This window comes from Mycetomoellerius zeteki, unplaced genomic scaffold (assembly GCF_001594055.1).
Source record: "Mycetomoellerius zeteki isolate Tzet28-1 unplaced genomic scaffold, Tzet1.0 scaffold108, whole genome shotgun sequence".
In the NCBI taxonomy this organism is placed as follows: Eukaryota; Metazoa; Arthropoda; class Insecta; order Hymenoptera; family Formicidae; genus Mycetomoellerius; species Mycetomoellerius zeteki.
This window is the reverse complement of record NW_017255996.1, coordinates 315,427-329,473: the sequence shown is the minus strand read 5'-3', so window position 1 is coordinate 329,473 and position 14,047 is coordinate 315,427. Positions and strand designations below refer to the sequence as shown.

At 36.2% G+C, this 14,047-nt stretch overlaps 1 protein-coding gene across 2 annotated transcripts in view; it reads left to right on the top strand.

Annotated features, from left to right (window-relative positions):
* Positions 1-200: 200 nt before the first annotated feature.
* The window catches only part of Gycalpha99B (guanylate cyclase 1 soluble subunit alpha 2), a 29,341-nt gene continuing 15,494 nt past the window's right edge, over positions 201-14,047 (top strand). For both annotated transcript variants that reach the window (XM_018452153.1, XM_018452164.1), the window contains exons 1-2: positions 201-1,225; positions 13,582-13,661. In XM_018452153.1, coding sequence (XP_018307655.1) covers positions 983-1,225; positions 13,582-13,661 — 323 coding nt within the window. In that variant the 5' untranslated portion in view covers positions 201-982. The remainder of the gene's footprint in view (positions 1,226-13,581; positions 13,662-14,047) is intronic.

Below are 14,047 nucleotides of genomic sequence, written 5' to 3'. Positions count from 1 at the left end.
CGTGATAGTTTGAGAGGGAGGCTGGAAAACACGCGCAGGCGTCTCCGGTGCCCTCCATCGTGGCGCCTCCACCCTCCGCGCATCCCCTAACGCCGTCGACTCACCCTCGCTCGGGTGCCTTTCTCGTCGCTCTCCTCTCCTCTCCACCGCCTCGGAGCGTTGCTCGTTGCGCCTCGGTCAATCCGCGAGCAGTATGGCGCTACGCGCTCTGGCACGGCAACGTATGTAGCCGTTACGTCGTTCACCATGTATCCGTGTACCCGTTGACGATCCACCGCGTCCCTGGCAGGGTACATCCGCGCGCGAATTACGGTTGTCTCGCGCGACTGGATCGCTCTTTCGGCGCCTCTAGGAAGCGGAATTGCAAATAAAGGGTAAGAAATAAGAGACTACATAGCGAAAACGGCTCAGCAAAATCACGGTGAAGAGAAAATGATCTAAATTTTGGCGAAGCAAATTTTAAAGGGCGACGCTAGTTAATATGCAATCGCGTGCATCGCATCCGGCCCGACGCTGGCCGTAGACAACATCGGATAAACGTGCTCCAGTAGCGCGTTGCGATGACGAGTGGCTTCCCTCCACAACGTGCGGTAAATAATCAGGCGATCGAGGATGACAGGCTCCTCGACAGTTATCATTGATATCGGTATCAGCGCCGATACGGCGACGATCGGGAAGACAACGACGAAGGCGATGTTAATTACGATTTTTCGGATCGGTCTCACGTGTTTGCGCGCTGCTTAGAATATCGATATGACATTTAGGTCTCGAACGGTCTCGTAAAAGACTATCACGTTTATAGAAAATTTGCTGGAGAGTGCAGTGAGAGGGTACACAGAGCTTCAAACAGCCACCAGCTGATCGTCGATAAATACAACGAGCGCGCGGCATGTCCCTCATCAATTAACACCGCGTGTTCACATCTCACGTTGATAATCTGTGGGTGATCCCTTGGACTACAATAGAGCGACCAATTTGCAAAATGGCATGTCCATTCTCTAGCAGACGCTTCAAACTAACTAACAGAGATGATAGCAGCAGGGAAGGGGACCATCGCAGGATCACGAGGATCCGGCAGGACGAACGGGACATTGATGTCCTGCGACAATCATCGGTTCAAATAACATCGTCGCTTTTAGGAGAAGACGGTGACGACCTTGAGAACACACAGACACTTAATCTGAAGCACCTAAGAGCCGCGGTGACCCTCTTGACTAACCCTTCGGTATTAAATAAACGATGATTTTATTCCTTCAGCTTTCGCTATTGTCGTATACCACTATCCTTACTTCGTCTCTCATCGCAGCGTGCTTTATCACTGTTCAGCATGCACCTTTTTAGCGTCTTAATATCTCATTGACGTGGTAGTAAAAGGTACAAATAGATGTTGCATGCCTTATTCCAAGCTTTTAGATGAAAATGGAGATCTGGAGAAATACCGCGTAAGAAACAATTTTAACGCGCGAAGGATCAGTTGGCTCTTATACGGCTTTTCTTTCAATGAGTTCAAGTCGGATCAGTGCAGGCGGTAACACGCAATTGGTTCAGTTCGCCCGAGGTTTTATTCTACTTTGTCGTCTATGTACACTCGCCTCTGTTTGTGAATTTCCTTCTTTACTCTTGTCGGCTTTAAACCCGGTATAACCGCGGATTTGAAGTACGACCGAGTTCCGTTTTCAAAAGACGGCGACGATCGTGATAAACGAAACGCCAAATTGGGGTCGTTTTGACGTGCAATAATTTACGCGTCGAATGCTCGAATTTATATTTATCATATCGATCTAAATTTGTCCTAAATGGGACGAATAAATTGATGTTTGTCTTAAAATTTAATTGGTTGCGTTCTAAAGAACGCGAAATAAATTATATACGAGTCATAAATAATATACTCTAATAATTCGCGTTGCTTAATAGCCCAGTAAAATTACTTTTGTTGCCCTTTTACCGAGTCACATACATTGGTAATAACATGTGTTTTTGTTTAATTATTATTCACAATACTGCACAAACTCCCACATTCTCTTCCAGTTGTATAGAAACCACTACCAAACTTTCCATACGATAATGCGCTCGCGGCTACAGAAATCACCATGGGAATCGGGACAGTTTTTCATTGAGAACTGGGTCAGAAATATGTAATAAATCCCAACGAAAAGTTTCCTGCCGTCGTTGTTAGAGAAAGCGGGAGTTTCCAAGTTCCTCCTCCGCGCGGAAGCAAACCACGTTAGCGACTCACGCGAACGGCCAATGTTTTCAAACCTTGTCTTGCGAAGGTATAGAGCTTCTTACTAAAGCTTTTTGCATTAAACTTGGCATGGAAAGTCTTGTCTCTACCGCTAATATGTACTTCTTTCATAATGCTTTCACGTTCCTTTTCTCATAGCTTTAGAACTTACATGATAAATTACGCAATAAGCAACTTGAGAAGATATGAAACATGTTATTGATGTTTATTACAGATACAGAGCCTTAGTGCTTTCGTTAAAGCCATCTTCGATAGTCATAAATAACAACTTCTTAACACAAAACTAATCGATATCAGTTGGTAAATATTTTCTCTTTACACGAAGAGATAAAAATTATATTTTTCCGATACATCTTAAAGAATATACATCCGCTGGGTTAGGTCGTACAAGTATCGTCATCAAGATAGTATCCGCCTTCTGATTATTAAATTGCAGTAATTCGATGTGTTTTCCACTGCTATTCAATTACATTGGATCGATTCCCTTCGCATGATCGTATCTAGTTGGCAAATGTCATTGATATTTCAGGGAGTTAATGGCGATTGATAGTAGATTAAGGAAGACGAGAACGTGGCACTTAGGGTGATAATCGGCGCGTGCAAATCCAAGAGGTGTTGAGCCATATACATGGCCCACTATCAGCATTCGATATACGACGAGTGAAGTGGAAATGAATAGTTCCTCGCAAGAATAGGCATGGATCGTGACGCGAAGCTCATATTAACGGATGAAATCGAATGTGTCTCAAACAATACTTGTTTGATTACATCGTTATATTATAACTTTCTAGAAACGGCTCTTTTTCGTGAAAAAACGGATTCTTCGTTTTTCCAAACTCTACTATTGAACAAATATGATTAATTACTTTTCTTGTTTTAAATAGATAAAACCGTACTAGAAAAAATTTCTGGTTGAAAATGAACAAACCAGAAGATTTTAATCAGAATTCAGTTACTTCAACTAGAATTCCTATAATAAATTCAATCAGAAAAATTTGATTTGTCCATTTTCAACCAAAATTCCAATTAGTGTAATCAAACTTTTTTTCTAGTGCAAGAGAGCACTAAAATGAACGCAATAAAAGTGAGAAGTACTTTTTTGCCTTCCTCCTTTCTTTGATTGCTATCTCTTATATAAAATATAATTGGAGAAAATCTTATGCTAGGTCTAGAATAAATGAAATTCTGGGAACGTCGTATATTGGGTTAGCACCGCCTGGATAAATATTACTGAGATGGAAATTCGAAGGAAGAAATCAGAGGTTTCATTATTGATTGAACTTTTATGGAAGTTCAAGCGAGACAATGGATCGTGAAGCGCGAGTTCCGTTTAATTCATGTGACGCTATATTGTATAAAACGTCTCTAATATCGCGCTTTCTAATTGACAAGTGCGTCGGAAAATTTCCAATGACTGAAACTTTCGTCTTCAATGCAGCGCACGGCGGCACGTCTCCGTATCTCTCTTCTGTGATAGTTTAGATATTCTATTAAATCCTTCTCTTTGAGTTCGACGTAACAGGGTACACTGTAACCCATTAAATATGGCCATTTGAAAATTATAATTGCAATTTGAAAATCCGATTGCCAATTCGCTGTAATGTAGTTATGGTTGGAGTTTCAATTTCAACGTTTGCAATTGTGCGATATTCTGGTACTACTGAAAATCAATAACGTGTACAGATTTCGTTCCTAAATGAGGCTGAAATTTTGTAATACGGAGATGGCGCGGTGAAAAGCACGTTCGCGTAAAATTTTTATAATTTCGTTGTTCCGAAGAAATCTTTAAACGTTCTCGTTTGCGCCGTAATTGTAAGTCCTTGGAATTGTATGTTTCCCAGATTTTTTTTTTTTCAAAAAATCGACAAGCCACGTATTTCGAAATGACGTAGAAACGAGTATTCGGCGCGCAGCTTCGAGTTAAAAGGGTCAAGAGCAATTAGTCTAGGAGAGTGGAGAACACGAGATTGCTTTGCAACGTGTACACACAGCCGAATATTCCTTCGTTTATCTCAAACATTGCCTGATATAGCAAGCGGTTATTTACTAAAGCGTATGAATAAATAACCACGAGGAGCGAATGTTACGAATCGTGCGATGGAAAACGCACTCTAAAGCGAACAAACGCTGTAGATCCGGAGCAGGGGTCAGGAGTTATTAGCCCAGTAAAACGCAGCCTAGCAGTATGCGATGTCTTTCTATGAGCTTCCGTTTTAATCTTTCCAAATGAAAGGAGAGATCTTTCCAAGGACGTTCCAAGATATTTCTAGTATAATGGATGTCATTGCGAGCGTTTCTTCATCGAAGAGCCGATATTTTATGATGGCTTCTCACCAGCTCGGCATGACGCGAACATTAAAAAATAAAATCCATATATATCCTATATACGAACCATTATATCAGTACGAGGGGAATTAACACAGCGCGTAAAAAAGTAGGTGTATCGAATAACTACATATATCTATGTGTGTGTGTGTGTGTGTGTGTGTGTGTGTGTGTGTGTGTGTGTGTGTGTGTAGAGGGAAAAAGTACTATAAAATGGATCGGAATTGAATTTTACGAGCACAATACCTGCGCGCAACGCAGCGCGATGGTGAAAAAGGCGGATTGCAAATTCCATATGCAATTAATCTAACGAGCGGGATATCAAGGTATTGTATCTGCAGTTGCTTTTCGACTATCTCCGCAAGGCCAATTATTCTTTTTTCTTTTTTTCAACGTCGTAGAAGAACGTAAGACGAGCAAAAATGCGATGCCGTTCAATGAAGAAATCAACGAAAAAGAGGTACTTCGCCGGAGAAGTACGGTATAACCACTATTTCTCCGCTTGCCGAAGAAATTTTTACATTGAAATATCGAGAAATTCCTTTGTACATCTAAAAGAGCTCCTCGTAAACGAGCATTAAATAGATTATCCCGCCTAATCCCGTGAGTGGCGGTATTAAACGAGCCATTTCTAACGGTGGCTTCTTAAATGCCAGCTGTGTCGTGAGAAATACCCGTTTGCAGTCCGCGAGAAACTTCAGTAGCACGTAACTCACTTATCGTGCTTGACCCAATAATGGTGTACCTCGATCGTCAGTTCGGCGTTAGAAGCACTATGATGTAGGTATCATGCGGCTTGCGTTAATCGAGAGATCGGGAGTTGATACCGGGGCGTCGATTGAACGGCGTTTCACCTCACGCGGGAAATTTACTAAAATAATAACGTAATATCATCGATGCAGACATTAATTACGATTTAATAAACGTCGTCCCGGGGAATGACAAGCGAAATGGATATATTCGGATTTGTGATGTCCTGCGTTTTATTAAATTTCACCCGAATGCCGGATGCGCGCGGATATTTTTAACACAATATTTCTACGTTGAATCATATCGCTCGTAACCGATGCGTGATATTAATATTTCACTGAACTTCCTTCCCTTTCCTACGAATAGCCGTTGCACATCCGACGCAAATATTGCGTATAAATTCACAGAAGCATGAATGTAATTGCTACGATAACTGACGTTGTATCATAGCACTTTAGAACTTTAAGCACAGAGGAAAGTCCATACGCGTACCACTACCTGTCGCATACACCAAGTTGAAATTTAGCATGCACGTGGAAGAGGACTGAGATAAAGCGCTGGGAAATTTTAATTACACGTGCAAGCTTGAGGCATTAGTCGGAATTATCGGGTATTACTTAATAGAGATTAATGTACAATTTTTCAATCAGTGGCTTAAGCTTCGATCTCCGGAAGATTATTCGGGGTAACGTGGTGCAAGTATATTACTACAATCACTGCGAAATCATAGGTATTATTATGAATTACGAAATATAATACGGTCCACTTATGAGAAATTAGTGTCTGATATTCAGTGATACTTCTGAATATCACTAGGTACTAATATAGAGGAGAATGAGAAAACTGCGACCACCTAAAGGAAAAGTTGAATAAAACTTATTACCATTTATCAGTTGCAGAAATTTGTATTTGAAAGAAATACTTCAGTTACTTAGTTTTAAACTATAATAATTAACATTTGTATAATTATCAATATAAATTATAATAATTTTAAACAAAAAAACAAGGCCCTTGGGATTCGAAATTACTCGCTGTATGCAGGGACAATGACAGTTGGATTTCGTTTCTTATTTAAAATTGTAATTTGTATTTATCATATTATTTTAATGATATATGAATATTAATTATTGCGTTTTAAAGCCAAATATTTGAATAAAGGTTCTATAATTTATAAATAATTGTCGCACTGTTCAATCTATTGTGTCAAATTTGACCTAATGTAAGTCGTCACTGCTTCTACTAAATATATCGTTATTTTTTACTAAAACAATAATTAAGTTTGACACTATATTGTGTCAATTTGACACTATATAATGTCACATTAAGTTAAATTTGATTATAGATTTAACAGTGCGACTTTAATTTTTTTCTCAGGTATTAGCAGTTAGTCCACTTTTTCGCTTATATCGGCAAAAATATCGAGAAAACATGTAATATTTTTCTTAAATAGCCTTCTACTTACGTGTTGTGTGTGGCAATGAACATATATCGGATTATTATTGGGTACGAGAAATAAGAAATTATCACTACTCTAATATGCTGCAATAATATCATTTGTGTTTACCCCGTGTTTGTAATTCCCCCATTCTTCCCTACATTGGATACAATATACGTTTGTCTATCGTCAAGGAATTCGCAAGCTACCCGAAATATAGCAAAAGGTCGTTGATGCAAACGGAGAATATTTCGCTGATTAATATTTTTTCGTTTGTTTTTGAATAAAGATTGAATTTTACAAAAAAAAGCTCAGAACTTTTTTGTACACCTAATAATATATTTGATATAAGTTTGTAAACATAACTCATGACGATAACATTTTCTAAATGAACTGCAGCTTACCAGAACTTAATCATGTTCGTTGTAATGTAAAATTCGCTCTTCAGGAGCGATCGATACATCCCGTCGTTTCTAACGGCACTTCCAACATCGTTGGGTAATCGTAAGGGTCGTAAATGCAGTTCCGCCGTACACCACGCTACCGTCTACCACGCTATCGCAATGTTATGGAAATGCCGCGATCGATTTGATAGATTTGCATAACACGCGTGTTACCCTCCATACGTTTTTACGACGGGCCACTCGTGTGATAGATGATCCTCATTGCACGACGTTCTTCGTATACGGACGAATGCTTCCGAGAAGCGCAGTTCTTCCAGGGACTAGCTCTGGATGCTTTCGGGGCCATTACGGTGGGAAATATGCCAGATCGATAAATGGTCGTAGATACTCTTCCGTATATCTCTTTCTCTCTTGAATAATTTTAAATAAACGTAAGTGGAAATGTAAAATCCAATCAAATTTCCAGTAGCACCTTGAAAATTATAGAAAGATGTTCTTGTAGGAAATTTAATAAAACCTGATATTTATACATGTAACATTGATAATGACTCAATAGGAATTGAAACGTTTGTTGTTAATGTAAATTATTTATTAAATTTGTTTATTTGGCTCATAGTTCTTTGTAATGTTTTCTTATTTAATTTTTTATGTGAGTCATATTATATTATGTATTTTAATAAAACTTCTTCATTCTCTCTCTCTCTCTCTCTCTCTCTCTCTCTCTCTCTCTCTCTCATAAACATATCTGTTAAGTTAAGGCTTAAAAAACTGAAATCTTGTATTTTCTAGTTTACCAAAACTTTGCACATACGAAATAAATATGTTTGTATTTTCTCCGTTAAAAAGTGAGAACGTAAACATTATTGTACACCGGATGAATATTTTAAGTAATTTATATGCCGGACTCACATGTGTTTATCTTTATCGGAACATAAATACTGAAGCGCTACGCTAGGGAGAGATTCAACTTTTATCAAATCGTTGCAATGTCTGCCTCATATTGAAAATCCCAACGGGGGCAAACAGTAAATCTATTGCATTATTTTTATAGAATTTGCAGCAGTTCTATTTGCTTGCGCGCGCTTCATGGAATGGAAACAGTTCATAGAACATTTAACGTTAGTATATTAATATATCTACATACATATTTAACAATGTTAACACACACAAACGGTTCCTCAGCATCTCCAAAGAAAAGGATTCTTCTTTTTGTAAATAAAACGCTCCATTCAAAGACTACTGTTCATTACTACAATACAGGTTCTTTATGTCTGATGTCTTCTGTATTTATCTTATTGTGATTATTCTTGTACTTTAGGAAGTGTTTCATTAAACTCAGAAGTTCGCTATGTAAGTTGTATCTGTTTAACTCGATACGCACACAAATACGAAAGTCAGATATTACAGTTTCATATCTCTGGAGGGTTGCATATGATATTTCGCTTGACGTGAGGAAAACATGCGCCAAGAAGCAACAGAGAAATACCGTAATCTTATAACATTTCCCAAAGTTGGCCAGAAGTCAGATGGAATAGATAAACTAGCAAAATATAATGTTCGACGTCGCATCTCTTAGTATTATAATGACGCGGTACCTCGTAAAGCACTATAACAAAGAGTCGTAATTTTGTTTACCAACTTGCATCTATCCTTTTGATGCAATTGTTCCTCTTCAGCAATTTTTTGGCATGTTGTAGAGAATAAAATTTTGTTCATCATTTCACAAATGTGTGTATTCTCTGCATTGTCTGCTCTGTCTGCAGTATTTCCTTCGACTCTCAAATATACTAGTTCAGCACATTGTGTTCAAGAATTCCTTTCTTGCTGAAAACGGCTGCTAAAAATATCGCGCATCGTTCGAGTTTAAAAACACGAGCTTCATAAGACTACGCGGTCATTTCCGCAAAACGGAAAGCTATTCAGTGTATCTTAGTTTAACCACGTGGCACTCGTTTTTATCAAGCTGTCGGGTCTTCATTAAAGAAACGTTAGGTACGTTTTACGTCAGGAACGTGCACGAGATTAATCCTTTTTCTCGTCATTCTATTTTCTCTATATAGCATCCCTTTGCGCTTTGTAGTAACAAACTAGAGTGCTTTACGAGGAGCTGGGGTTCCTCACAACAAGAGACTATCTTTCGCAAAGAAAAATATTTAATGATATAACGAATATAACAAAGTATTCTGCGCTTATTTTTAGAATAGAAAAGGAAAAAGAATATCATACTTATACATAGAGATATGATACATTTCTTTAAATAATTAGGATTATGACCGACAAGAACGTTAAGGTGTAACATTAAGATTATTTCTCTATAATATTATACAAATGAGCTTAGCTAACGGCAAATACAACTAGGTTATTCGAGCAATCTGCAGTAGCACGAACATTCAGTACGCCCCGCCAAAAGTAATTAAACTATGCCATTCAACAGACGGTCCGTATCTATTACATGGTTTAACATTTCGCAGATTACAGTGGGACAATATGGTGGATTGTTCTTCTCGGTTGATATACTCTGCTTTAACCCGTGGCAATATCCCGCCGCATGAATACGCAAAAACAAAATTGTAAAAATACGTTGCATTCGTATCGTGAATTTCAGGGAACGCTCGCGACTAATCATTGTTACCGTGAATGACACGTCGGTAGAGACAAGCTTTATGGTGACGGGCAACCGGTTCGACCCGGCATCCATTTCACTCGATGAATTGGATGGACGCGACAGAAACTTCGTTACTTAGTTAAATTGATGGAAATCAAGTTTTCCTCCTACTTGTGGAATTGCGTCGATACGCATCGTGACGAAAGTGCAACCGTATATGCCTGCAGCAAAATGTCCGCAGTTTCAACATCAATGTGATTTTGCCAGAAGTTGCTTAAAGCGTAGATTGTGAACTTTCTAAACGCGAAGAAATATTTCCGCTTGAAACACACACATTTATATATATATATATATATATACGGACGTTTTACCGAAGAATTGTGAAGTTTGCGTGCGTATAGTTGTGGCAAACATATGTGCATGACATCGTAATTTATATCGCCTTGTCAAAAGTGAACAAGTGCATAAAGCATAATTTATCCCTTTATGAAGCAATTAATATTACGATTTACAATATTTCCCGCGGCAAAAACATTAGACAATCGTTTATGAGAAATAAAATAAATTAGACATTATAATTCAAGGCTTTGTATTGTTTCATCGCACGGATACATATGCTTTTACATATCGCTCCGTCAGTAATTTGTTTTCTATCATTTATTACCTTTCTCTTTCATGCGACAAATCTTTATGAATATTTCCAGCATGCGAAAGTGCTCGACAAAATAGAAATATTGGCTGTACTAGTGCTAGAGAGGTAGAATCTCGCATGAGAATCTCGTTGCGGCCGCTATCGCGTACTGTAATAAGTACTGTAAAGTACTTGAAATGCAAAAATAAAAAGGGATCTCTACGTATTAAGTCACTTAAGTACCTCTTGCAAAGCACTTACTTTGATTTCTCGAAGCTAGCGTGGTATAATAGGTGGCCGACTTTCCGTGCTACAAAAATATTAACTCAGGACATCCAGCAATGATACTGCAGTTCTTTCAGCACTGGATACAATTATAACATAATTATTCAGAGATGTCATAATTAAAAATTATTTATTTTTAATTTCTTTTCTTTTTGTGATAATCATATTATAACAAAGTATAAAATAATATGATAAATATTTTTTACATGGGAAAGTAATTATATAAAATATTAATAATCATTAATCATTTTACTGCAAAAGTAATGAATACAACTGAGTTTCAAATAGAAATTGTTCAAAATTATTTGGCGATGATGTGATTTTTAATAATAAACCAACCTAATATTTCCTACGACTGCGTAAACTGACAAACACGTCAATTCGCATGACTGTCCTCCTACAAACAGTTTGAATGACCTTCCACGGCCATTCTAGAGCGACTTCCTATTGATTTTGGCTCCAATTGGAATGTGACTATTGAGGCGTTAGTTGAACAACATTTTGCACTGCCAAATTTTTATTGTATTTTTCTCTTTTGTCTTCTATAAAAAATATATTTACGAAATGTTTTTACAGTTTCCGTAAATGCTTTTGGGGGAAGAAATATTTTTGAAAACGCTATCTTGTGCAATCATGCTTCAATACAAATAGGTCAATTGATATATAATCGAATTCAAATGTCCCATTATATATTCTTTGACTTAGTCTTTTGATATATTAATCGTACGGGGTAATAACTCATAAAATTTTATATTTTCTCTATTAAGAGGGCAACTGTCTCTGAAAAGTTGGAAAGTAATTTAACTACTTATACGCGAAGTACTAATTAGACCACCTATTTTCCTCCTTTTTGTGTACATAATTTCATTATAGCAGTTCGTTTGTATTACATTATCATCAGAGACGAGTTGAAAATTAAGATGCGGTGAATTCAACGTGGCTGGAAACAATGAGCTTGGAATCGACAGCGCCACAATACATAGTTCGCTATATGTTAACATCTAAAATAATATAACGTAATTATCCTAATCTCCTATTCTTTGTGTACTAGTATGTTTAATTTGTATTATTATAATTCTCATGACGCACAACAAGAAATGTTAATAATACGCAACGAAGATTAGCCTATTATATCCTGATTTTCCGCAAGATCATCCCTGATCTAATTCCCAATGTAGATTATAATCAATTATTAATGAGCGTTGGTATTATACATAATTCATGTTCCGCTAAACTAACATTTAGGACTTAACTGTATGCTGTAATAGATTATATTAAAATTGTACGCTCTAATAGATTACATCAAAACTTTTTTGTTATGATAATCTTGGGTCATAAGCAATTTGCATTAATAATCGCTTTATTCAGAGTTTGAAAATTTTATCCTGTTACACATATTTCATATATTTAATTTTGCAAATTAGTAAATATATCGGTATATCCAACAAAATTGTTGAACAAAATTGATTTTACTTGCGTAAGTTATTGATTACTTTAGATGCCATTTCTCGTAATGTGCCAATATAAATGGATATCATCTGTCAATGTTAGTGGATAATGCCATTTGTCAGATATCATTTTGACAAATTGTTATTGTATCGAATGAATACGTGAAACAGAATATTCAAATGAAAGAGACCTCCCTTTCTTTTTACCAACATCAAGTTTCATAGTATCATTTATAAATACAGAGAGATGATATGATGATACGTAAAATTCTCAGTTTTCCAGAGATACAAAAGTTTTCAGCAATTTATCAATCTCTGCTGATATTCTAAAAGAGTTTTGTTACACGATTAAAAAATATAATGCATTTAATTATAATTATAATAAGTAAACAGCTCGAAGAATATTGTAAATATCGTATCTTACCTTATGCAATTTATCATTCGTTATATTGTAGTTATACTAAAGTATTACGGAGTAAATGAAAGCTTTCAGTACTCAATATGTAATATAACTTTGTTAAATATTGAAACAGCCTTATAGGAGCCACAATCTATGATTTTCCTATTTCGCATAATTTCCAGGTGTAATAGTTAGGATACATCTACAATAGTTAGCCACTATTAATTGCCATTTAACATGATATTAATCGTAATTTAGTGTGAATCCGTACGAGAACTAAGTTAGAGAATAACTCTGCCTCTAACAACGTTATGCAATGAAGGTCATGTGGTTGAAGTAATGTCCCATATGAGTGCCCCGAGCACTATTCTCTTGAGAAGAATTGCCCATACGAGCGTTTCGAATGGTGCCATAATTCTCGGTGTAAAACACAGGCCGTAATTTACAGCGAAAATGTAGGCATCGCATAATAACTATCGGATTATTGCTACACAACGAATGTCGAATCACACGCACTCGTGTAACGTCGTTAAATCGGACTTCATATAATTTAGTCTCGCTACATTGATGCATGACCTGTGTGCATGAGAATATTAATCTTTCAAATGCGTTTTATAAAGAAAGACCTTTGTACAAACTCCACCGAAGTTATTCGATAAAACTTCAAAATTACTACCACAGTATACAGCACTGAATTATGTATTCTGCATGAATGAATTTTTTTGCAGCATGTGTCCACGCGTAGAACATATTGCATTGAAATATTGTTAAATGTAATATGTTCTAAATAGTTTTGATTTTATAACAAACAAGCGGAGCTAAATATTAGATTTTATCACATCTCTTTCAATAAAATTTTGTATATTATTTATAAAATGTCACTATTTTGTCAAGAATCTACATTACAAATATGTTAATTATTTCAGATATTTTATTAGTTTTTGATAAAAATTAACTGGACATAAAATACCGTAATGAGAAATAATTAATTTTAATTCAATGATTAATTTTGCCCTTTCGTAATTATTTTTGAAACCTTAATTTGTATTGTAGAACGAAGTGGTGGCTGTGGCACTAGAAGCTCTATTAAATAAACATGAAATACCTCTTCCAACGTCCACAACATCGTCTTTGTAAGTACATTCATTAAAAATATTTTCTCTATTATGCATATTATGCAGATAGTCGGTGGAAAAGTAAAAGAAATTGAATGAAATATTATCATGAAACAATTTTTAATATTGTAAATTAACTGTTTCACATTGTTGGTCATTTAATTTATTAAACTCGAAAACTTTTTGCATATACTAATAAACACAGTCGTACCTCTACGTAACATCTTTATTGTCCAAAATATAAAATATAATATAATATTTATTATATTTTATATGAAATTGTCAAAGAAATCTAATGATTATAATTATATTAAATAAGAAAATCTGTGTAATATAATTAGAAAGAATTTAATTTAGTATAGTAACATTTGTAGTTTAAAATCAAAGTAAAGAAAAAGTTACAT